Source organism: Phyllostomus discolor, chromosome 3 (genome assembly GCF_004126475.2).
Source record: "Phyllostomus discolor isolate MPI-MPIP mPhyDis1 chromosome 3, mPhyDis1.pri.v3, whole genome shotgun sequence".
Taxonomy (NCBI): Eukaryota; Metazoa; Chordata; class Mammalia; order Chiroptera; family Phyllostomidae; genus Phyllostomus; species Phyllostomus discolor.
Genome location: NC_040905.2, coordinates 209,210,580 through 209,235,241, shown reverse-complemented (window position 1 = coordinate 209,235,241; position 24,662 = coordinate 209,210,580). Strand labels below are relative to the sequence as shown.

The 24,662-nt window shown below is 62.4% G+C and overlaps 2 protein-coding genes across 9 annotated transcripts; both read right to left on the bottom strand.

Moving 5' to 3' along the window:
* Positions 1–1,282: 1,282 nt before the first annotated feature.
* On the bottom strand, positions 1,283–12,854 carry SLC27A4 (solute carrier family 27 member 4). Of its 5 annotated transcripts, none has more exons than XM_036022310.1 (13): positions 12,697–12,854; positions 10,505–10,671; positions 8,532–8,926; positions 7,154–7,312; positions 6,171–6,240; positions 5,962–6,053; positions 5,087–5,196; positions 4,685–4,894; positions 4,386–4,512; positions 3,573–3,707; positions 3,202–3,366; positions 2,978–3,124; positions 1,283–2,140 (listed from the first exon to the last, which is right to left on the bottom strand). In XM_036022310.1, exons 2-13 carry the CDS (start codon positions 10,663–10,665, stop codon positions 1,983–1,985), a joined length of 1,929 nt encoding a protein of 642 aa, XP_035878203.1. In that variant the 5' UTR covers positions 10,666–10,671; positions 12,697–12,854; the 3' UTR covers positions 1,283–1,982. The 5 variants fall into 5 exon arrangements, with proteins under 5 accessions (XP_035878203.1, XP_035878204.1, XP_035878202.1 ...); XM_036022311.1 differs by having other exon boundaries at positions 12,740–12,854; XM_036022309.1 differs by lacking the exon at positions 12,697–12,854 and adding an exon at positions 11,911–12,198.
* Positions 12,855–15,376: 2,522 nt separating this feature from the next.
* On the bottom strand, positions 15,377–24,662 carry COQ4 (coenzyme Q4). Of its 4 annotated transcripts, XM_028521944.2 has the most exons (7): positions 24,422–24,662; positions 24,207–24,338; positions 23,019–23,115; positions 22,408–22,510; positions 18,386–18,515; positions 17,762–17,855; positions 15,377–17,285 (listed from the first exon to the last, which is right to left on the bottom strand). In XM_028521944.2, exons 1-7 carry the CDS (start codon positions 24,498–24,500, stop codon positions 17,114–17,116), a joined length of 807 nt encoding a protein of 268 aa, XP_028377745.1. In that variant the 5' UTR covers positions 24,501–24,662; the 3' UTR covers positions 15,377–17,113. The 4 variants fall into 4 exon arrangements, with proteins under 4 accessions (XP_028377745.1, XP_035878197.1, XP_035878198.1 ...); XM_036022304.1 differs by lacking the exons at positions 15,377–17,285; positions 17,762–17,855 and adding an exon at positions 17,905–18,070 and having other exon boundaries at positions 24,422–24,541; XM_036022305.1 differs by lacking the exons at positions 15,377–17,285; positions 17,762–17,855; positions 23,019–23,115 and having other exon boundaries at positions 18,381–18,515; positions 24,422–24,541.

Here is a 24,662-nt window from a genome sequence, read left to right as displayed (position 1 = left end):
CACCCACACGGGTGCAACGTGGAGGCCTGAGGGACAGGAACTGAGGTTGAGCCTGGCTAATGGGCTTGAACGCACGCATGTGATTCCTGAGCTGGAGCTTCCACCGTTTCATACTACTTTTGGTGACTGCGTTTAACCTGGAGGAAGGCTTGCAGGGCACGCACTGCTGAGAGTTAAAGATACAAGGCCGTGCTGTCAGCCAAACCCAGCCCCCTGGAAGTCCTCAAAAGCCCAAGCCAGGGTCCCCTGGGCTGCGTCCCTGCGGGCTTGCCAGGGCTGAGCACTAAGGGCCGGTGGGACTGTGCGAGCTCTGCGCGCCCTCTGCTGGCCACTTTGGGGGACTGCAGGCATGCCCACCGCCCCTCCCCCGACCCCACTTATTTAGCATCTTCGTCGGAGGGGCCGACTGCCACCCCTCCCACACTTCCCCCCAAGAGAAGCCCCATACTCCTCTTCCAAGTCATTTCCCCCGGAGGCAACCCAGGTTTCTTATCCTGGCCACCCTCCACCTGAACTGCCAGCTGCCGGCCTAGGGTGTGGCCCGCAGGCATGCGTGGAATGAAAGGTCTTCCGGCTTTCCCGCAGTGCTCTGGCCCAGAAGGTGGGTGGGACAGTGGGGAGGGCTGAGGGCTGGGCTCTGCATTCCAGCTTCCACTACTGCTGTGTGACCTCAGCCAAGTGACACAGACCTGGGTGAGAGTCAGCGAAGATGAAAACCGGGGGCACAGTGCCCGATGCCCTCAGCCGAGGCGGACCCCTTTCCTATCAGGCCAACGGCTCCAGCCTGGGTGTGACCCCAGTGTGGGGCCCAAGGCACTGCTGGCTCCACAGCCCTGGTCAGACCGCTCCAGGGAGCTTTCCTGCACTCTGCCAGGGCTGGCGGGGTAGCCCTGCGCTGCTTCCTCGCAGCCTGACACCCCCAGGGAAAGGTACCCCAGGCAAACGGAAGAGCCAGGGTGTGGAAGGGGGACCCTGCCCTGGGGTGAGGGGGTCCGAGCAGGCCTTCCGTCATAATGGTTCCCTGAATCCTCCCCATTATTCCCGTGTCACTGAGAAGACTGAGTCACTTGCCCAAGTCCACATGCTCTTACGTGGCACACCTACTTTGGACTCTGGAGCTAAACCCCTTGCGAGACAGGTGGGACCTGAAACGTGGGATGTGGTGTGTTACCGCCCTAAGTCCACACGGTTGAAGAGATGGGTGAGTGATGGGACCAGGGGGCAGGAGGAGGGTGGGGCCTGAGGTCGAGTGAGCTCAGGTGGCAGGCACACAGGCTGGGGGGGGGGGGTCAAGGCAGTTTATTGGCTCCTGAGTGCCCCCCACCGCCCTCCTCTCAAAGCCAGGTCAAGACTGAGATGGAGAAGGTGACACGGACAGACCCACAAAGACAGAAAGGCCCTGCCTGAGGGACAACCAGGCAGCCACCTGGGGAGAGAGAGGACAGGAGAGAGGGAGGCCGCTGGGTCCCCCTAGGGGTGGCTGCTGCAGGTGGGGGGCCTTCTCCCATCCTCCTGGAGGCAGGCAGAGCCGGGTCACTTCAGAGCGGCTCCAGCGCCAGGAGCCCCTTTGCCTAGCTGATGGACGGCCACCTCTGCCCCTGCCCAACGCGCTGGCTTCCTGAGTCTGGGGGCGTCTGCCCCAGCCCCATCTGCAAACTCCCCGCTCTGGGGAGTGCTTGGACCCTCCCCCGCCCCCCGACCTAACCCAAGACATCATCCTGAGGGGCTCAGTCAGTCTCAGCCGGGGGACCTGCCTGGCCTTGAAGACAAACGTGGACACGAGGCTTTCACAGAAAGCCGCTGGGGGAGGGGGCGGCGGCAGTGAGTCACTTGGCAGTTTGAAGAGGGAGGGGGGTCGGCGCCTCGCACTCGAGGGGCCGGGCCCTGATCGCTTTGGTCTGGCATTGCCTGGGACCCTTCGGGGGGTGGGAGCCGGGGCTCTGGATCCTGCATCCGCTGGCCCCAAGAGGGCCCGGGGCGAATCACAGCTTCTCCTCGCCAGCCTGGATGCGGGCATAGGCCTCCTGGTCCAGCGGGACGTAGCGGCCCTTCCGGGCATCCATGTAGAACAGGGGGTCTTTCACGACGGCAGGGTCGAAGCCCTCCTTCCGCAGCTCCATCTTCTGCAGCTTGAAGGTCCCTGCGGGAGCAGAAGATGGGGAAGGAGAGTCAGAGGGTGCAGGGCAGGGGCTGAGCTCCTGGGGACCCACCCAGCGGAGCTGAAGGTGGACAGGGGAGGGTCAGGGAGACCAGGATAAAGGGCACCGCACTGCCATACGAGGGTGAACCCACCCCTTGGGTGGCCCCGGAAGGCGACCAGAGCCATGCACTCATCCCCTTCCCCCACTCCCAGTCCCCTCCCCTCGCAGCAGCCAGAGGGCTTTGCAGAACACGCCTCTGACCAGGATACCCTGCACAAGCGCCTCGGGGGCTCCCTGCAGCCACCTCTCTGGTGCCAACGCTGGGGGCCTCCTTTCTGTCCTCCGGTGTCCAAAGGCCTTCCTGTCTCAGGGGCTTCACACTCGCCCTCCCCACCAAGTCCTCCCTCTGGCTCAGGCCGCAGCTGACACGCCCCCTCCTCAGGGAAGCCTCCCCGCCCTCCGAACCCCTCTCCGTTCACTTTTCCGCCGGTTTGATCTGTGCCCCGTTCTTCCCCTTGGAGGCCCTCGTCCTGAGGCTGCCTCTGCCGCCGCTCTGGACGCACAACTCGGGACTCAGCACCCATATCCCTGAGGCCCAGCGCAGAGCCTGGCACACAGTAGGTGCTCACTGTTTGTTCCGTCCATGACTGGATGAACCCTCTGTCTCTGAAGGTTCACCCTGCTCGCCTGTACACAGGGAGGTCAGTTTGCCCACTACCTGGCTAGGCTATGGGTGAAGGTCAAGTGACAGCCACCCAGGTCTCTCCAGAGGACACCCGGAAGGGGCCGGGGCCCGGGCCCGGAGGCTGCAGGCCGCAGCCAGGGCGGGGACGGACCTGTTTTGTGAAGCTCGGGCAGGAAGCGCAGGAAGATGGGGCGGGCGTACAGGGGCAGCTCCTTCTCCAGGTGCTGGGCAAAGCGCTCCAGGTCACAGTTGCCAGAAGGGTTGGCCACAGCAGCCATCCCGGCGCGGCCCTCGGTCCCTGGGGGCAGAGGAGTGGACAGTGAGTGGCCCGCAGTGCCCCTTGGTGGTGCCTCCCACCCCGCCGCACAACCGTACCTGGCACCTCCACGCCATAGACCGCCACGTCGGCCATGTCCAGCAGGCGGCTGAGTGTGCCCTCCACCTCCGTGGTGGACACATTCTCGCCTTTCCAGCGGAACGTGTCCCCCGTGCGGTCTCGGAAGTACAGGTAGCCCAGCTCGTCCATCACCAGCACGTCGCCTAGGGGGGCGTTAGGTGAGGGTGGGCCTGAGCCAGTCTAGCTCAGGGCCCAGGGGCTTGGGCCAAGCAGTCCTTGCCAGACCCAAGGATTTGCTTAACTCTGGGGGGGGGGGGGCGGGGGGAGTGCTGAGCGGGGAAGGCCCCTCGTGCCTCTCCATCCCACCCCCTGACGGGCTGTGAAGGGCTGGGGAGAGCTGCCCACCCACCGGTGAGGTAGGCCTGGTCCCCCTTGCTGAAGACATCATTGGCGATCTTATTGTTGGCGCCCTGGTTAAGGTAGCCGTCGAAGCGCCGCATGGGGTCCTGCTGGACGATGCGGCCCACCAGCTGGCCAGGCTCACCTGGGGGCAGGGAAGGCGGGGCCAGGTTTGCCCTGGGTGGTCTCTCCCACTGGTCCCCCCTGCCCCCAAACATGCCCTGGACACATGGCTTCTCACAGGAAGGCCCATTTCTCCCCTGGGCCCAGGGACCCCCAGGGCAGGCGGCTCCTCGTGGCAGGCAGGTCTGACACAGGCAGGCGCTTGGTGACGTCTGGTCAGCCCAGTGGTCGGAAAGAGGAACAAGGAGATGGAGGCGGGGCCAGGCCCTACAGGGACAGTCTAGCCAAAGCCAGCGCTGCCCCCTCTCCTGGCTCAGCTCCAGGAGCTTCCCGCTCCGCACCACACTGCACCGCCCTCAGGGCCCCCCAGGGGGCAGTGCTGAGCGCTGCCGTCAGCCCCCCTGCACAAGCGGGGACTCAGGCACAGGGCTGAAAGGCTGAGCCAGGGGCACCCCAGGAGGCCTGGACCCAGGGCCTCCGGCACGGAAGTAAATGAATGGACTGAGGCTGGCTGGCTGGGACGGCGAGAGAATGGGCGGGTGACCGGATGGCTGCAGAAATAAACGACCTGGAGCCCTAAGAGAAGAACTGGCTGATGGCCACTGGTCGGAGCAGGGCCACGGCCCACCCAGCCCTGTCCCGTGTCTCTTCCGGGCCAACCTGCCCACCCCCCACTCCCAGTCTCCACCCCAGGGCCGACCTGGCTGACAGGGAAGGCAGACGCCGTCGGGCCCCCGGATGAGCTCCATGGTGTCCTCGTTGACACGTACCAGCCGGATCGGGTACACGAAGGACAGGATGCGGCTGTTGAAGCCGCAGGCTCCGACCTGTAAAGGCCGAGACTTGGGCCTGGGCTCTCCACCGGGGGTCCAGACCTGCACCGCGTGTGTGCGGAGGCACGCTGCAGCGCCCACAGCCCCTCGCCGGAGCCCCGCCCACCCCTGCTGCCAGCGCCTCCCTCGCCCCGCCCACACGCTCACCCCGCCCCCCAGGTCGCACCTGGCTGTCGAAGTTGCCCAGGCTGCAGTTGCACTCAGTGGCCCCGTAGAACTCAGACACCTGGGAGATGTTGAAGCGACCGGAAAACTCGGTCCAGATGGACTGCCGGAGGCCGTTGCCCAGCGCCATGCGCACCCGGTGCTGGCGTTCCGCCTCCCGGGGCGGCTGGTTCAGGAGGTAGCGGCAGAGCTCCCCGATGTACTGCACGATCTGGGGGCGGGCCTGGTGTGAGTGCGCCCCCGAGGCCGCTCTCACCGCCCCCCTCCCCACGGGGTGATCCTTCTCGCTGGGCCTCCACTCCCCAGGTGAACGAGGACCCACTCGGCTGTAGGACAGTGGTCCCCACGTGGTGGCAGTGGCGGGCCGGGCCGGGACAGGGTCACCCCCGTCACTCTCACGCACCGTGCAGTTGTACTTGACACAGTCATCCCAGAAGCGGGAGGCTGAGAACTTCTTCCGGATGACCACCGTCAGGCCATGGAGCAGGCACTGCCCGATTCCCACGATGTTTCCTGAAGGCCGAGTGGGCCCTGGAGGTCAGGGACCTGGGACACCCTCCCCTCCGGTCCCCCTCTCTCCTGTCCTCACCCTCCAGCACTAATGATCCCGCCTCTCCCCTGGTGAGACATCGTCCACGGCCCCCCAGCACCCTGGGATGAAGTACTCGTGCTCCCAGAGCCTGCGGTGCGGGCCCCACGTGCCTGCTCTGATACCCGTAATGCACCCATGACGCTGTCCTCCAACTGGGGGGACCAAGCTCGCCTGCATGGTTTCTGCACCTCACATCTGCCTGCCGTGGGCACCTCTTCCAGGAAGCCTTCCTGGCCATTACTAGGCTCTTCCTTTGAGCTGAGCTCCTACTCCCTGGCCCTTCCACACTCACCGCACTATTTCTCACACCATGTAAAGTGGGTTCCCATCACTCATCCTGCCCCAAACACACACCCAACTCTAAGCACCTGGAGGGCCAGGACTATATTAATTCATTTGTCTTCCTTTAAGGCCCTAAGACCAAGCAGCGAGACCTCGAGCATCTGCAGAAACGGAACACCCAGACCGGCCAAGGTGCCCTGCGGGACACGGCCACGCGTACGTGCACCCACCAGCCTGGAGCGCCCGTGCTCACTCAGAGGCCCCCGGTCAATGGCCACGGCTAGATCTGAACCCCGATCTGACCCCAAAGCTCATGTGTTTCCACTGCAACACACTGCCCGCCAAGAGCGGTGGGGTCCCTGAGGCCCCAGGGGCTCCGGAGATGGAGGGGCGGCCCAGGTTACCTGCGGAGTGGTAGAGCGGGAGGCAGTCGTAAATGATGTCGTCATGCCGCATGCGGAATCCGTAGTACACCAGGGCGGCCATGCGGTAATACCTGGGAGGGCAGAGGGCTCAGTGGGCCCCCCGGGCGGGGGGGGGGGGGGCGGGCAGGAGGGGAGGCTCCCGGGCCCTGCCACAGCCTACCGCTCTCCCCCAGACACCGGCCCCTTACCTGCTGTGCACCACGATGGCGGCTTTGGGCAGCCCCGTGGTGCCCGACGTGTAGACATAGAAGAGCTTATCTGGAAAACACACCCATAGGCGGCCGTGAGGGGGACAGCACAGGGCTGGGCGCGGGGTCACACGGACGCTGGTGGGGGCGCCATTCAGTGCCCACGGCCATCCCGCCCCCTCCAGAAAGCCCCCTCCAGTGAGCCCGGATGCCGCTGTCTGCCCTCATGCCTGAGCCCGTTCCATCGACAAGCATGTGCCGGGCGCCCCTCTGTGCCGAGCCCAGGGAGACGCCGGTGACCAGTTACTGAACCCTTCCCGCCACACCCTAGTTCCCACATATCTTTTTCAACCCTCAGAAATCACCTCCTGTCCCCATCCCCAATTTTATGGCTGTGAGAGCCGGGGCTCAGAGGGCAGCACAGGTGTCTGGAGTCAGACAAGGGAAGCGGCAGGGCTAGGACAGGAGCTCAGTCCAGGCTCCGGGACACCAGGAGACACAGCAGGCTCTGGGCTCCACAAGGCAGTACAGAGGCGGGAGGGCCCGAGGGGCTGCCTGAAGGAGGGGAGGGGCCAGCAGGCAGCCCAGTGCAGAGGGATGTCACAGCCCAACAGGGTCCTGCAGTGGACAGGGGCTGGGCGGATACCAGAGAGTCCCGCCCCTCGCCCAACCCCACCCTGACTCCGGAACCGGCAGGCACACGCTGGGCCTCCGAGAAGGCTCGTTCCACGAGTCAGAATCGGATTTTGTAAGCTCCGGCGCGTCCGGCACCAAGCCTGGCCCATTCACACACATCAGCTCGTTTAACCTGCACGGTAGCCCCAGGGCTACTGTCCCCAATTTCCCAGATTGAAAAGGGAGATGACCTGACTCACTCCAGGTTGCTTGGCAAGTATGCAGAGGAACCCGGGCGTCTGGCCCCCGGGAACAGTGATCTCTCCTTGACCATCCTAGGTCCCCTCTGTGGGGGTGGGGGGGCTCACCTGTGAAGCCCTTGTCAGGGCGACTGGGCAGGTTCTTGGGGGCTTCCTCCAGCAAGGGGTCCAGGTGCTCCGTGTGGGCAGGCACCGAGCTGGGCTCCCACGGTCCGGAGCAGAAGAGGCTGAGCTCGGGGTCCAGGCTGGCCTGGATCTCACAGATAGCTGCGGGGGGTGGGGGACGGGGTGGGTCAGCAGGCCGGCCGGGACCCAGGGGGAGGCTGGCTGGGTGGGGGGCCTCTATGTTACAAAGACTGACATTTCCCATCGGCCACCGGCCGACTCTTTGCGTGACTCCTCCTGCCCACACCGCCTAGGACGTAGGCACCAACACCCGCCCATTTTACAGATAAGGAAACTGAGGCTCTGAGAGCGAGGGGCTTGTTCAGAGCCAGGCTGTGCTGAAGCTGGGAACCGAGGCCAGCTTTACCTCACACCAGGATCTGCACTTACCCGCTGCACCAGGCCCAGTTTGCGGGGGTCTGGTTGGAAGGGAGGGTGAGGCTCAGAGCCTCGCCGCCCCCCAGCCCCTTCAGACAGTGGGAACCTTCTCAGGCTCCCCCACGCACTGCAGACATCCCAATGGTCCACTGCCCCGGGCACCGGCCGGCCCCAGCCCACCTGGCCCCTTTTCCTAGGGCATCCTTTTGATTTAGCCAAACACCTCCCCTCTCCCTGCCGAATCCTTCCTCCTGCCCGTTCAGCATCTCAATAACCTTCCCTGTCTGTCATCCCACACCTGTCCGTCATCCCACACCCGTGGCAGTGCAGGAGGAGAGAGAGGGGACACTAAGGCCAAGCCTGGGGCAACTCTGGGTCCTGGCGACGCTTACAGACGTGCAGCAGTGGGGGTGCCGCTCCCACCCCTACAGACCTCAGTCTCCTGGCCTGCAAAGCCGGTGACGGCCCCTCCCCCACCGGGCTTTGCGAAGGCGAGAGCTGCTCTCGCAGAGCGCCACGCTCGGCACATGGCCGGCGCCCAGTGTGGCAGCACATGGAACAAGCTCTGCAGGCAGCGGGGAGTGGGTTACTGTTCCCACTTTACAGATGAGGAACTGAGGCCTAATGAGTCACAAGGATAGGCGCCCCTAAACCTGAGGGCTCGCCTGGCACCCGCCGCTTTGTCAGTGGCCCAGGTGAAGGATCGCCTGGAGAACAGCACTCGGGAGGCAGCAGGAGAGGAACCTGGGGCAGAGAACTCCGGCCCCTTAGCTCGGGGCACCGGCTCACCAGGAGTGGCCGAGCCCGGGCCGTGTGGCTCCAGGGCTCCTGCCTTAACCCCCGAGCTACGCAGCCTCCCCACCCAGGGCTGGAGCGGGGAGTGTGGTCTGTGCAAAGTCCCACGGGACTTCCCTGCCTGTGCCCCACCCCTTGGGGGGCTTACCCGGGGCCATCTCGCTGCCGAAGATGAGGGCCCGGGCCCGGGAGGTGGTCAGGCAGTGGCGCAGGGCGTCCCGCCGGAGGTTGGTGTTGATCAGTGCCGCCTCCACTCCGACCTTGGCCATGCCCAGCCACAGGCCCACGAACTCGTTGCGGTTCTCCATGAAGACGGCCACCACATCGCCGGAGGCCAGGCCCCGGGCCTGCAGGAAGTTGGCCACACGGTTCGAGTAGTCGTCCAGCTGGCGGAAGGTCCAGTGGGTGTCCGTGCCCTCAAAGATCAGGGCTGTCTTGTCGGGGTGGCGCTGCACCGTGGAGGCGAACAGAACGGGCACCGTCCGCCGCTGCCGCAGGTACCGCCGGACCTTCGCCTTCACCGTCAGGAGCACCAGGCCGCCGCTGTGCGGGAGCCGGCAAGGGGGCTGTGACTGCCGGGGCTGGGGGTCGGGTCCCGACATCCCGGCCCAGGGCGCTGCCCCATGGGCCTGACACTCCGGGGCCCAGTCACCTATAACACTCTCCTTGTCCAGCATCTGCTAGCTGATGCTGCAAGGGGGCCGGGCGGTTACTCCCTCCCCTGGACAGAGGGGGAAACTGAGGCTCTGCCAGCAGGTGGCTTGCCCTGGCTACACGGGGTGGGGGTGGGGGATGTGGTCAGACTAAGATTTGAAGCCCAGTCCCCTCTGGCTCCAGAGTTCAATCCCTGCTACCGCCCCTGTCTGCTCGGAGTCAGCTGCCCTGTCAGAGCCTTCTGGGACGCCAGGGCCCAAGTCATGGTCCCAGCTCCCCTTCCGGGCTTCCCACAACGCCACATCCTATCTCCCCCTGCATCGCCATGATAAATCAAGGGTAAGCCTGCGACCTGTCTGGCCTCCATCTCTGTGAGGCGGGCAGGAGCAGCAGAGGGAAGGCTCCGTCTTGTTCGCCACCTTCTCCCCCGCCCTGCTTGGCACCAGGTAGAGATGTTCCCCAAGTGTTCGTGGAGTCTCTGGTTGCAGCCCCCTTTCCTGCTCTGCCTCTGCCACCTCTGACCCCTGACCTCCCTCAACGTCCCGGCCTCCAGGCCTTTGCTGATGCTGCACCCTCTGGCTGGAATCCCTTGTCCCCACCACCTGGCAGTGTCTCTCAAGAACAAATGCCTCGCCTCGGGGGGGCCTCCTCTGGTCCCCTAAGGCCCTGGCCCACCACCGTTCCTCCCTGTCCACGCTCCCACAGCTCTCGGCTCCGCTGCCACCCTTCTCGCAGTGGCCACTGGACACCCCCTTCTGCAATCAGATCAGACTGACAAATGCCGAGCGTCCTGCTCCGGGTGCGGGTCACTGTTTTGGGTGCCGGGACACTATTGTGAGCGACTCTGCCAGGGTCTCTACCCACACTGCACCGCCAGGTCAGGGATTGACTGTGCCCCCTAAGTACCTCCCTGACCAGTCTAAGCTGGTCCCGGGCCTGGGTCTGCCTGGCTCCTCTCTGGGCCCCAGAGCCTGGCGCCTGGCATGGAAAGTGTGGCCGCAAGTGTTCCTGGTACAGGGTATGGACCAGAAACACCTGCGGAGCACACCTGACGTTCTCTGGGGAAAAGATGCTCCCAGGCATCTGACTTGGGGCCCTGCTCTTGAACTCAGGCCAACCCGAGGACAGGGCCTCTCCCGCAGGGTTCCCGTCACCCTCTCACAGGCCACAGCATGTCCCTGGGACCCTTTCACAGGTCTCCTCAACACAGCTGGCATTCCGTGTTCTGTCCCAGGCCCCCAAGTCCGCCCCAGGCTACAGAGCACCAGGTTAGGGAGAGTCCCCGGGAGGGGACTGTGACCTGGGAGACGGAGGTCCAGGTATTGTGCCAGGGGGAGGGTGGCTGCTCCTTCGGGGCCTAGGTGCCCTGGGCTGGTAGAGGCCACGGGTCTGGTCTGGGGAGACCCGGGGGACTAGGAGCCCAGAGAGGCATGGGAGACTCCAGGAAGGGCTATGCCAGGTACTCACAAGACATCGCGCCTGATGGTCTTGATGAAGATCCGGACGAAGCGCCAGCCCCCGGCCCCCAGGTAGAGCAGCAGCAGGGAGAACCCCACTTGGGTCCACGGCAGCTTCAGCACCAGCTTGGAGAACAGCAGCGCTCCGAGGAGGGACGCCCCGAGCAGCATGGTGACCTGCAGGCACGGGGCGGTCAGAGGGCCCACGGGAAATGTCTGGGCATACCACGCCCTGGCCCAGCCCGCCAGGCCACTGTGATCCCAGGGGGTCCACGTGAAGTGAGACTCAGTGGCAATGAGTGTGGCGGCTGGAGACAGGGCCCCTTTCCAGGGCCGTCTGGAAGGGGCAGGCTAGAGGCGGGGGACTGGAGGTGAGGGGTTCCTGCGGCGACAGGCAGGAGGCCGGGTTCTAGCCCGCTGTCCCTTTCCCACTTCAGGACTTAGTCTCCCGCTCTGTGCAATGGGCGTAGTGAGATTTGCTCTCAGAAACCCTCCGGCCCAAACAGGACGGCCTATTCTGCCACCCACGGTCCCTAACCAAACCGGCTTGAACAGAGGTACTAACTCAAGTGCCTCTGGCTGGACTCTGCACCCAAAGCCCTAGGGAGGTTCTGTGGATGACCAGGCCAAGCCCCCACACTCAGAGGGACCGACATCTTCCTGCCTGGGAAGGGGCCCTACTTAGTCCCTGCCCAGAGGCTCCGGCAACGCCATGCCTCTGCTGGCCCATAGAGGGCGACAGAGCAAAGGAGGTAGAGGCCGGAGGTACCTGAGCGGTGACCGCCCAGAGAGCAAAGGTGATTGAGAGGAAAAAGACCTTGAAGGCACCTCCCCAAACACCCTCAGCAAGCCACTCAGATGATTATTTGGGGATTGGACTCGGGGGAAGAGAAAACCTGGCTGGGCTGAGATTAGGACACTTGGGTTCTATTCCTGGCGCTTTAAGGATCTGCTCAAGAGAGTGGCAGATGGGACTGAGTTTTTCTTCGGGTCCTCCCGTACCTGGGGAGGGGGTGAAGGTCAAGGCGGTAACGTAGCCTAAGAGCCTCCAAGCCAGAATGAGGACATGGCCTGGACCACAGGGAGCCCTTACAGGTCGTCTCCCCTTCCTTCGGCCCAAAAGGAAAAGCCGGGAGGAGAATGAACCAGCGACCCCAACTCCAAAGCCATGATCTCCCAGGTTCTCAGACCGCAGGCCTCCCAGAGCCTGCCAGGGATGAGGTGTGGAGAGAAGGGAGTGCCTAGTTCCTGCAGGCCCCTGTCCACAGTCACTGCGGAGAGCCCTGGCCCCCCAGGAGCCAGGGTAGCAAAGCGCCCGGCAAGGAGACAGAGCAGTAGGGTGCGCCTCCCACCCCGGGCCGGCACCGGCACCTCCCCGTGCTGGGGCCGCGCATATTCTCCCGCTCCGGGACCCACTTCCCTGGCTTATGCTCACCCGGCGTCGGCCCCGCCTTGCGGCGCCCCGTCCAGATGCGGCCCGGCAGCGGCAGCGGAGTGGGGAGTGCGGGGGGCATCAGCCGCCCCTGGGCGCGCAGAGCCGGGTCTCAGCAGCCCTTCGCCAGCTCCGCGCCCTGCATGGTGCGGCCCGCCCCGCCCGTGGGGCTCCTCCCCCGTCCGCCTCCAGCAGCCCAAACCGGCAGCGCCGGCCGGCAACACCGCCTTCCGCGCCTTCCCCAGGGCAGGCGAGCCGCAGAGCCGGCGACGCAGCGCAGCCCTGGCGCTCCAGACACCGCCTGGCCCAGTCCGCCCTGCGCGCGCGACGGCCGCAGGCGGCGCCCTACGTGGCACTCTGGGAGTTGTAGTCCGTGTCGCAGAGACCCCACCCCCACTCCCACCCCACCCCCCTTTTCTCCTCCAGGATCAGTAAGAGACAGGCGGACTCTGTCTAGGTTCCGAACTCCCAAACCCCGGGCAGCCGGGCGTGGGGAAGAGCACCCCTCCCCGCTACGTGGGCGGAGTCTGAAGTTAGACCTGAGAAGGGTTCGGCGAAGGCCCAGCGCCACACCTACAAGAGATCTAAAAGGGTGGTTTCCACCGAGAGCTTAGCGGGGATTAACTCCAGGCACAGGCTCTGTTGCCCAACGGCTAGCGCACAGGACCTCTACTGGAATTTGGAATGGTCATTTAAAGGTTGTGAGTGCGAGTCCCACCAGAGTCCAGCTCCTCCCTCAATTCCATTCAGGTGTTTCATAACCACAGTACCTGTAGAAGGTTCAGAAGAACTGCAGCCCTGAGCGCCTCTCACCTGTGCTTCTCGGGCGACAATGAACCTGTGTCTGGAAGACTGAGTAGCAATACTTCCCCATCCATGGTATCTCGTAAGCAACCGGTCACACCTGGTGGTACAAAGGGCACCGGCCTGGAGACCTGTAACTACTGTAACTTTGGCCTCTGATCACTCTGAACCTACGGCCAATCGACCTCCAAATCAGTGACCGTGTTTGTCATGCCACTGGCTGAGATCTGGGCCACTGGCCAGCTTCCCAGCCCTGTGCGTCTCTGGGCATCTGGAGACTTGGCGCCTTCATGATGACAACGAGGTGGGCATCCGTAGCTGCCCTTGGTCTTCGAACAGATCCCTCAGTCCCTTAGTCCAGAGGTCTTTGAAGTGTGTCTATTCATGGGACTAAAGATTAAAATTTGGTCTGGTAAGTATTAGTATTTGGACCTATTTCTTCCAGAGTGTAGGGGGCATCCTTTCGGGGGACCTAGGTAAATGGGAGCACCGTCTTCTCAGGGTGTGGGTGGTACAACCAGGAGGTGGTGGTGTTGCTCAGGGGGTATGGGGGTGGGCGTCCAACAGGCTTGAGTCAACTTCTCAGTTGAAAATTCAAAGTCCCCATTTCTTCTTACGTGTAACAATGAAGACACGCTAACAGTGACAGCCTCACAGGGCTTGTGTGGAGTGCCACGGGGGGCACCTGGATTAGCACCTGACGTCATTTGTTATTGTAGCTTCCGGGCTCCCTGGTAACAAACCACCGACAAAATCTGGACATGAAGACTGATCCACCGGGCTCAGCACACAACAGAAACTTGACAGATATTTGTCGAATGAGTAAGGGTGGACCGGAAGTGCTGACCTTACCCACACCAGGACCCAGGAGTATAAATATGATTACTTCTGCACCAACCGCTGAGGTCACATACAGAGAAGGCAAATGAGACTTTGAAGGTCGGTTGGTGACCAGCCACCTCCCCATTCCCCCTCACTTGGGTCGGTCACACTGGCAAAGCCAGAGCAGTGACCCCAACAGACGCTGGGCCAGAGCTGAGGGGCAGGGGCCAGGGGACCCCGAGGAAATGAGGCAGTGTGCCTTTAAGGTGCTTACAGGCTACTTGGCCGCACGGAGAGCGCTGGCGGAGATTAGATCGCTGGGCTGGCCCTCACCAAGCGCTCACGGCATGTCTGTTCATTCCTGCCATGGTTGTGACGTCTTCTTTCCCTGTCAAGTCAGGCGCACCTGGGCCGCGCTGCCAGCCCCGCCTGTGAGGCACTGGGCAAACCGCCTCTCCCCATGGAGCCTCAGTGCCCTCGTTTGTAGAATGGAAATACCTACCTCCTGGGGCTGGCCGCTGTTGAGTCAGTGAGGAGATGCTCGTCACGCTGTCAACACAGGGCTGGCACCGGCAGGGCCTCAGCTGCCGTGAAGTTGCTCAGCTCCGGGAGGGTGGGGATGCAGCTGTCTGGATCACTGAGAAGCCCCAGCAATCAGCAAATACTTGGAAGATGTTTGTGAAATGACTGAGGACTAGGGGGCTTGTGTGTCAGAATCCACGGGCAGGGGAAGGCCACCTGGTGGGGTGCGGCGGGAGGGACTGGGTGCGCCAGGCTGAGCTGACCCCGGTGCAGTGAAGAGGCGCCAGAGGTCCTTAGGAAGGCCAGGGGCTGGGTGCTGCCGCTGGTGGGATGGGCTGTGCTTAGGCTGACCTCACAGTGGGCTCCTCCACCGACAGGACCCCCATGTGCCCCGCACTAGGGAGCCAACATCAGCCTTAAACCTCCAGACTTCTCTGAGACTGACGTTTGGACTTGCCTGAATTGAACCCCCCGAGGACTGAAGTGGTCTGGTCCCTGGCACACAGTAGGTGCTTACCCTATAGCTATGCAGTAGTGTTTGGCATTGGTGACCTCTGAGCTGTGTGAGTCCTCCCACTGTGGGCGTGTGCAAAGCACATACCTCTGGCTTATTGTGTACATGGCGGTGTCAGAGGCCTCAAGGGGCCTTAGTGGCAAACGACAGCTCCCACGTCCTCAGTGCTCACTGCGTGCCACAGCAGTGCTCGGGCACACGGCCCTGTCGTGAGACGGGCACGCACTATCTGGTTCACGGAGCAGAACACAGGCCCCAGGGGGCGCCGTGAGGACCGCCAGGGTCAGCGCTGGCCAGGTCTACCTGCCTTTAGCGCCTGTGCCCCCGAACACTGCTCTGGGACCAGCTATGTGGGGCTTTCATTGGGCAGAAAGGGAGCTGCCCCTTGGCTACTGGGAGAGGGCTCCAAACCGGTGCGTCCCAGGACGCCCCAGCTGTGTGACCCTAGGACTCGCCCCGAACCTGAGACCCTCAAGTGAGGCTGTGTTGCTGTGGGGACTTTGTAAGACCTGGAGTGCGGGAAGCCCGACCCGGGGCTTGCCACGCACCCCTCCCACGACACAGCAGCGAGCCCCGGCAGCGAAGGGAAAGAACAAGGTCCCTGCCGGCCCTGGAGCAGACCCAATCTTGTAAATAAATAATTTCAGAGCGGCAGGCAAGAGAACAAGGTGATGTGATGTGATGGCGTGAGGGGGGCTGCTCAGTCGGCGCGGTCAGGGAAGGCCCCTCCCGGGGGCACATGTGAGCACAGATGTGAACGACGAGCCCTGTAATGACCAGCGGACAACGACAGGAGAAAGGCCCACACGGTTTATTGAGATGAATGAAGTTTCCGGGCAGAGGTTGGCAGGGCCTCGCGGGCTGTGTAGGAACTCGGTAAGGGGCACCTATTGCCAGCACAGTTTTTCTCCAGCGGATGACAAAAAGGCCACCCTATGCTCTGGACATAGGACTCCGCCCCAGCTCATCCTGACGCCCAGCGCCCACCTCTTGGGCGCTGCAGAGACCCAGGGCTATGCGGGCACCCAGTGGCTGGAGCAGGCGGGCTACCAGGCTGGGCAGAGGCTACCCGAGTCTGACCTTTCTCCCCTGACCTTGGCACTGTTGACTTTTACTGACCTGGGGACAGGGGTGCCTGGGACCCTGGGGTGCCACGGAAACAACGAGTGGCTCTGGAAAGCTGGCCCACACTGCAAAGAGGGATGAGGTTTAAGGAGCGCACACCCACCCCCTCCTCTTTCTGCAGACATTCAGAGAGCCCAGGAAAAGGCCGCTGCCCTTTTGGAGGGCCACGGTTCCGAGGTCAGCCTCCCGCAGCCTCCCTCTGCCACGGGGAGCGCCCCGGGTGGGGGTGGGGCAGGCACGAGGAAGGCCGAGGCCCCGCCCTGCGCCTGTGGTCTCGTTAGCGACGTGCAGTAGCACCCCCAACTCGATGGCTGGTGTCAGCGCGCTGATGCACCCAAGGGCTCGGCACCGCCCGGCACCAGTGCAGCTCCAAACACCCTGCGGCCGTCGTCATCCACGGGAAACCGAGGCCCCGGAGAAGCAAGCAGGCGGCCTTGCGACCTCTGTTCTAGTTACTCCAGGGAACTCCCTGCCCACCTCTGGGCTGTTGTGGCCTTATCCACCCAAAACCACAGGCTCTGCCACTCTGGCCGTGCATCTGACACTAAGACTAAAGGCAGGGCCGCCCACTCTTCCACAACCCTTCCCGTCTGCCCCACTCCTTGTCTCTGACCCGAGGGAAAGGCCCGGCTGCTGCTCCACAGTGACCTGCCGGCTGGCAGCTGCCTCTCCCAGCTGAGAACACAGAGACGCAATCGCCCCTGCCTCTTGGGTAACCCTTCTCCTCAGCATCGCCCCATGGAGCCGCCACAATAACCATAGGAGGAGGACCCTTCCCCTCTCACGGATGAAACGGGCAGAGCGGAGGGGCCCTGCCCTAAGCCCCGCAGCTGAAAGCCGCAGAGTGGGGAGTGTGAACCTTTTTGCCCAACTTCGGACCAGACGTGGGGTGGGCAACTGGAGGGCAGGCTGGAGGGGGCGCGTCCTCTTGGGCTGCAGCCTGAGGCCGCCGGTGAGCCGGCACCGGGCAGAGGCAGGGGGAGCCTTCATTCGGACAGTCCACGGAGGCTCCTCTGCCCCGCCTCTTCTCGGGGAACCTGGCCTCTGGAACTGGGTACAGTCTTCCCCCCGGAGGACACCCAGCCGCCCTGGCTGGCAGGGGGTCTAGGACACGGGCGTGGACCAGAAACACCCCTCACGAGCCGGGAGGGCTGGCTCCTGCGCACGTGCGGTTCTCTCTGGGCGGCTCCAGGCGCCCCTCGTGTCCCCCTGCACTGCCTGCTCCCTCCCAGACGGGCCCTCGCCGCCACTCGGCAGCAGTGGGTATGACAAATTCTGATAAAAGACGTCCAAGGGTCAGCATTCACAGACAAGGGACAAAGGGGTGGCCAGGAGCCCTCTGCCCCCGGGGAGGTGGGTGGGGAGCCGGGTCGGGCCCTCCTGGCTGGGCAGCCGAGGGCCTAGGCCGGGCCCTTGGTGTGCCCCGGGGGGCTCGTGATGCCCAGCTCCTCCCGCAGGGCCGTCAGGGGCTGCGCCCAGCGCCGCTCGTAGTACAGGTTGAGGACGCACGGGGCCCGGCGCCCGCTCTGAACTGCCCACGGGATCAGCTCCGAGACCAGCGCCGGCAGGTGCCTGCGGGCAGCGGGGGAGGAGGACACAGAGGACACAGAAGGTGCTGGGGGCCGGGCTAGCACGTTTCCCCAGGGAACCTTCACACGGCCCCAAGAGGAAGCTAGTTACTGTCACCGGTTTTTGAGCGGGGAAGCAGCAGCTCAGTGCGGTCAGAACCCCGCACCCAAAGCCCCGCGTCCATCCAACGCCAGAAACGAATGCTAGATCCCCCCCCAGCCGCGACTGCAGCGTTCTGACCCGGCACTGAGGCCTGGCCCGAGAGACCCCGGGGTCCCAGGAAATGTCCAGGCCGCCCCCGTTGCCCAGGAAACCCCGCGCCAGGCCAGCTTCACCTCCCCGCCCGATTCTTCCCACCCTGGCTTGCTGGGGGGCCACGGGGGCTGCTGGGGAAGGCTGCATGCTCTTCCGTGCCCTGGGGCCCCGCCCCCTGTGAGGTCTCCCTTGACCCCCAGGCCCCCCACCACCTGAGAACTTACCGGGCGCGGAGGCGGACTGGTCCGAAGAGCGCACCCAGGATGCACATGGGCAGGCCGGTCTGGACAGCTTCGAACCACTTCACCACGATCTCCCCTGGGGGGCAGGGCGGGGGTGGGGTGGGAGGTGAGCAGGGGCCGGAAGGGAAGCCAGAGAAGCCAGCGGCGCTCACGGCGTCGAGCAGTAAGGCGCCTGCTTCCCGCTAAGGCGTCTCTTCTCTACCAGGGTCGGCCATGCCCAGTCTGCTCTGTGCTGTGCCCTGGGGCACTTGGCTCGGAGTGGAGGAGAGGGTCCATGAGTCAGAGGAAGGGCTGAAAAGGAAGCCCGGGGTCAGGATGCAGAGGACTGGACAGCCAGGCTGGCTCCTACAGGCCGCAGGGGGTTCCTGAGGGTGTCGGAAGAGGGGCCCCCGATGCTCAGGTGCGCGAGAGGCAGGCTCGCGGGGATGGCACGGACGCTGACCTCACGTTTGGGTAAAGTGGAAAGGAAGGCACCGAGCCAGCTAACTGGTGCAGGGCCGGGGTAGTGAGCCCTGCCCTGGCCCTGGACACAGACCCCGAGGGATAGGCCCGTTGACGTGCCCTCTCCCCACCCAACCCCCCGGTGGCTGGCAAGGTGGCACTCACCCAGGATGTTGGTGGGCATCCCCAGCAGCGTGTGGAGCATGTCGTGCACCTCCCGGTACCGCTGGTTCACGTAGGCTAGCTCCTCATCGTCCACGAACCGCGTGGGCGCTCGGGTATCTGGGGAGACCCTCTGACAACCATGAGCCGCCCCTATACCCCTCCGCACAGTTCCCGAGGCCCAACTGCCAGCCGCTCCTCCACTCTGTCAACCACCCCCACCAAGCTCAACCCCCAGACTCTCCAGGGACTCTGCTTCTGCCTGCACCTGCTGACAGGGGGGTCCTCGGGCAGGGAACGCGGTAGCGCCGATGGCCGCCCCCCCACCACCTGAGCCGACTCACACACAGTGTCTGCTGCGCCTGTGGGACTCCGCAGTGAAGGAGCCCGAGGGGAGGGGGGAGTGGGAGTGGTTTCACGGCTACAGAGTTTCCCTCTTACAAGTGAAAAAGCTCTGGAGGTTGCCTTCGCAACAGTAAGAGGATACTCAGTACTTCTGAGCTGTCCATTTATAACTAGATGAGAAATTTTATGGGTTTTGTGTTTTTTTAAACACAATTAGAAACTGGGTAAAAAGACCCAAGGAATGAGCTAAGGACCCTAGGGTGCCTTGGGAAGGTCCCAGGTGCTCTCCCCCACCACCCTCACCTTCCTGCTCATCCTCTATGACCTGGCGTAAGCGCGCCCTCCACGGGAGACCGTCCGTGACCTCCAGACGGGTCAGGCCCAGGTTCTGGCCACCGGAGCAGCCCGCGCCTGCCCGTGGCACTGAACACACTTGTGTCGTGACATTTAACGCACATGCTTGTTGATGTCCCTCCCCCAGACCCGGGCTGTCCGGTGCAGCACCACTTGCCACACGTGGTCACTGCGCCTTGAAATGCGACAAGTTCCAACTGAGATGCACCGTGCATGAAAAATACTGGATTTCAAGGACTTAGCGTGAGAAAAATGTCAACTCTCGATAACTAAAAAACCATTGACTACCATGTTGAAACAATATTTTAGATACACGATATTAAACATTATTAAAATAAATTCCACTTGTTTCTTCCTGCTTTACCAAAGTAGCTAGGAGCAGATTTTACGTGTCCTACGTGGCTTGTGTTCATCTACCATGAACAGGGCTGCAGCGGCCTGCCAGCCGCACAGGACGGGGGCGGGCTGTTCCGCTCACTGTTTTATCCTCAGGGTCTGCGTGACAAGCATCCCCTGGATGCCTGGGGAAAGGCCAGTCCCAGGCACTTTTCTGACCCCAGGTAGGAATGCTGACTGCCATTTCACCCGCCCACAGCCTCTCTGAGCCCTCAGCAGCCACAGTGGACAGACTGGGAGCGGTCCAGTGCCCCTGTCCCCGAAGCCCGGCCTCCGTCTGTCCAGGGGCTGAGAGGTGTGACGCCTTCCCTGCTTTGGGGCTGCTGGCTCAGTGTCATGGTCTGTCTGTGGCCTCAGGGGGTCCCGGGTCCTAATGTCTTCTGCAGGGTTGTATTCGCTGTGTGAAGCTGTAGGTGAGCATAGTAATAGCAGCTGCACTTACTGAGTCCCTACTATGTGCCTGCACTGGAAGGTGCCCTTTACATAAAGTATACTCCACCCTCCTGACCATCCAGGGGGCAGGTAGAGTAATGAGCCTCAGACACAGATAAGGAAAACGAGGCTCAGAGAGATCAAGTAACTTGCCCGGGATGACACAGCTAATCAAACGGCTGAGCTGGAATTTGAGACGGTTTGCTGGGTTCCAAAGCCAACAGCTGTAACATCCATTATTGATAAGGCCTGTCAGCGCCGGGAAGATAGACATCAGGTCCCTTCCCCGCAGATAAGGAGTCCGAGCCTCAGAGAGGTCAAATGACTCGCACAGGGCCCTCGCGCTGAGGAGGGGTGGGATTTGAACCAGAGCTTCTCTCTCTCTCTCTCTTACTCAACACAAGCTATTCTTAACTCCAAAGCTCATGCCTGTAATCCTTTTAAAAAAGATTTTATTTATTTATTTTTAGAGAGAGGGGGAGGGAGAAAGGAAGAAAGAGAGGGAGAGGAACATCAGTGTAGAGTTGCCTCTCTCGCAACCCAGGAATGTGCCCTGATTGGGAATCGAACCAGCAACCTTTTGGCTCACGGGCCAGCGCTCAGCCTACTGAGCCACACCAGCCAGGGCATCATGCCTGTAATCTTGGAGCCGTGAGGATGAACATGTTCCCTACCAATGTCCCCCTCGGGGAGGGCGGCCTCACGTTGAACCTTGGTCTACATCTCTGCGGGTACACAGGTGTTCCGCCCCCTGCGGGCTGCTGGTGTCCAACCTCTGGCAGTGTCACAACCTCTGGGGCAGGTGCCCCAACTCGGGCTGTGACCGGCAAAGTGCCCGGGGAGGCCCTCCACGGTCACAGGACAAGAGGCTCCAGGTGAACTTCAGAGGAAGGCTGTCCCTCCCGAGGTGACACCTGGGGCAGGTCACCCCCCCAGGTGCTTCCCCAGGGAAACCTGGCAGGTTTCCCACTGGTGAAAGAATGTGCGTGCTGGCGAAACCGGAGGAAGGTGGTACGAAGTGGGGCAGGGGCAGGAATGTGTGGGGGCAGGTTATTTTGTCAGGGACAGCAACCTTCCAAGGCAGTGGTTCTTAGCTGGGGACAGCCGTGGGTGTTACAGCCGAAGCGGGGGTGTCGCTGGTGGGCCGAGGCCGGGACGCTGCTGCACACCCGGCCAGGCACAGGACGGCCCTCCCCACAGCAGAGAAGTATCCGGCCCGAACTGCCAACAGCGCCGAGGGTGCGAAACCCGGGGTCAAAGAAACCTTCGCCCACTCCTTCGCCTCCTCCAGCCTGCGGGCTCCGCAGCTGGGCGGGACGCCACTTCGGGGGTCCTTCGCTGGGATGTGTCTGTGTTGGCAGGTGGGGAAGGGGACGAGGAAGGTATCTGGCTGTATCCTAAGGTCCTTTCATGAATCAGGTGTCACTCTCCTGCAGCTTTCTATCGCTCCTGTTACAAAATCCAGACTGCCGCCCACGGCCAGCTGGCCCTGCCCACTGACCCCGAAGCCCACGGAGCCCACAGGCCTCCTCCCCGCCTCTCCCCTCTGCTGCCACGTCGGTCAGTTTCTCGCTCCTTAGACACCCAGGGCCCTGCACTCTCGCCAGTGGCTCTGCTCAGCAAGCCCCTCCTATCTCCCCTCTCAGGGCTGGCTCCTCCTCCTCCCCTAAGTCTCCTCAGGGGGGCCACCACGCCCACCACCATCGCCCCGGTCCTCTCTCACGGGGACTGCCGTCCTGGCAGCACGGTCTCCTACAACGGGAGCTCACGGGCAGGCCTGGTTTCGCTCCCTGCATTGTAGCTGCCGTGAACAGTGGCTGGTGAGTTCTAATTGCTCAGTAAACATTTGTCTGAGTTTTTATATGGCAGTTTCCTCCTTTTACAGCGCCAGCTACAATATTAGCTTCCTGAGGGCAGGGGCCTTGTGTGCTTCACCATTATGTCCCCAGGACCTGGAACAATGGACGACATGCCAGACGCTGAACAAATAAACCAGTTCCTCAGTCACTGGGACCCTCCCCTCCCCCTGGAGCTGGACAGTGCCACAGTCTGTCACGCTCCAGGGCAAGCATGGCGTCTGGCACAGGCTGCCAGCAGTTAACAGCACGACCTGTTTGCACGCCGCTGCCATGAACACTGGCTGTGTGAAGTCGGCGAGGGGCTCTACTCCTCTGGGCCTCACTTCCATCTATTAAAGGGGATAATGGTAAGACGCCACGACAGGGTTACTGGGAAGATGCAGCAAGGTCGTGCATGAGCCTGGCATCTGGGGTGCAGCAAGAAGTTAGTGAGTGCGGGCCACAGTTGCCCCCCTGGAGCAGCGTTATCATCCCACCTACCTGCCCCCACAGAAAAGGACAAGGCCTTGGCACAAGAGACCAAAAAACACTCCTGCCCCACGGTGGCAGCTCAGGGCTCTGCCTTCCCGGGGACATCACTCCCATGCCCCTCATCTGAGCTTCCGGTGATGGCCACAGGCACCGAACCTGGAAACTCACATTCACATCCAGGAAACGAAGGTACTCTCGGCCGAGGGAGCCCTCGGGCAGGCTCTGCAGCTTGCCCAGGTCCAGGGTGGACAGCGAGATCCGGGGGCGCTCCCTGCAAGGCACGAGGCAGGACTCAGGCGCTGGGAGGGCCCAGCAAAGGTAGGCGAAAGGTTCGGTGAGAACAAGGTTGCGGCAGGTGAAGGGGCAGAGCAGCAACGGGGTCACGTGTCCTGACAGAGCATCATCTCAGTGGCGGGGGCGGAGGAGACCACCGCAAGCTGAGGTCGTGGCTCCTGCCCACCACGGCGCAGTCTGGGCGGGCAGGCCTCAGGTGTGATCGGGGTACTCACAAGGGGCACTGCAGAAGGGGGTGGGGGTGCAGCCAGCACGGGTGCGGGTGCTCAGGGAAGGTACAGAGCCCCATGGCTGGAACCGGGCCGAGGCCTCCGCACAGCACCACCTATGGGTCATCACAGTGTCTACATGAATGGCGTCCCTGGAGCCAGGCAGTGCTCGGCCTGGGCGGCCACCCTAGAGGAACAGGACTGACACAATGTGACTCCAGAGAAAGCAGGGTCCCCACAGAGTACTCCCACCCCTCAGACAGAGCTGGGACCTACTGCAGGATCTGGGCGCCCTCTGGGTCCCTCTTCATCTGGTCCCTGAGGACCTTCAGGGCACGGCGCCCTGTGGTCTCCCCCAGAACTGCGACCATGTCTGAAAGGAAAGACATTGCGACAAAGGTAGGCTGTGCTCTTCGGTCAGTTACTTGCCCTGGTCTGAGTCTTCAGTTCCAAATGCTAAGACAGGGATGAGACCCACCTCCTAGTTATGAGAATTCATGTTAAACACTTAGCAATCCCTTTGCACACAGTTCGGGCTCAATATACCTATAGTTATAACATTAACATCATTAATCTACTGGGGTGGGGTGGCTCTGGTGAGCACTGTGCTCTCAAGAGGTTTCAGATCCCTTTCCCATCCATTATCACAGCACGACGTGTTGTCCCCATTGAAGGTACAACCTCTGTTACCAGAGTTCTGGGTTGGAGCCCAGGTGCCGTCCCTGTCTAGGTGACCTTGGGCAAACTGCTTCACGTTTCCAACCTTTGGTGTCCTAGTTTGTGAGGTGCAGATAACTCCTTTCCAACAAAATTAATGTGAGAAGTCAAAAACAGTATGAATATAAAACACTTAGCACAGTGAGTCACCAGGACGTGCTCAGTGATCAGTTCGCATTATTGTTTGCATTAGTAGAAGTAACAATGTCCCTCCAACTTAAGAAGCCTAATGAGAAAGGCATTGTACAACCCTAGGATGTTCTGGTCACACATACACCTGCCAAACATTTATTGAGCACTTATTACCGGCAAAGCACTATCCAAAATTCTGCCGGTACAGAGGATTAGCACGGTCATCATGGTCCCTGGCCTCATGAAGTGTAATTTCTAGAGGGATGTTAAATCAGCACTCAGTGCGTGTTGATTAGTCATCTATTTAGTCCAGAAATTCTCTTGGTAGCTGGATGACAGAATACCCCGCGAAGTAGTTTCAAAAGGCAGAAGCTCAGATTCCAGGCCCCTTCCACCTGCCCTCCTCCACACCTGACACATAGGCTGAGTTTAGGATGGAACCCGGGAATCTGCATTCCTGTGAATGTTCCGGGTGATTATGAGGTCCAGCCAGGTTTGGGTGCGCTGACCTAGACTGTTCTCCCGTTACCCACAGGAAACGGAAGCCCAGACAGAGGTCGGGACCTGCCCAGGCTTCCAAGGCAAGGGTCTCCACGGGAGCGCGGGCAGCCTTACCGTGGCGATACGGGTTGTAGAGGGCCATTCCGGCAGAGCCGGCGGCCAACAGCGCCTTCTGCAGCGGGGAGGTGGGGATGTGCTCGGGGTAGAGCAAGCCGGTGCCATGGCTCGCGGCTCGGAAGGGCACGTCTGCCGGGCAAGAAAAAGGCCGCGGTCAAAAGCGTGTGTACGAGGGTCGGGGCGCCGGACTCCTTCCCGTCTCCGCCACTTGCCTGCAGCAGGCCCAGGGAGACCCTGGAGCACGCGGAGGAGCCGCAGGGGTCGCAAGGGCCCCTGCAGCATCGTCGCCATGACAGCAGGCGCGTCCCTACGGCCGCGGGAGGACGCCTGGGGCACGGCGGACGACTCAAACTTCCCTGGCGACGGAACGCCGGAGAGGTCAAATCAAATGACTTCGATCCCTATTGCTGAGTCGGGCCTTTTGGAGCCGGCGGCGGCGGGGAGGGAAATCGT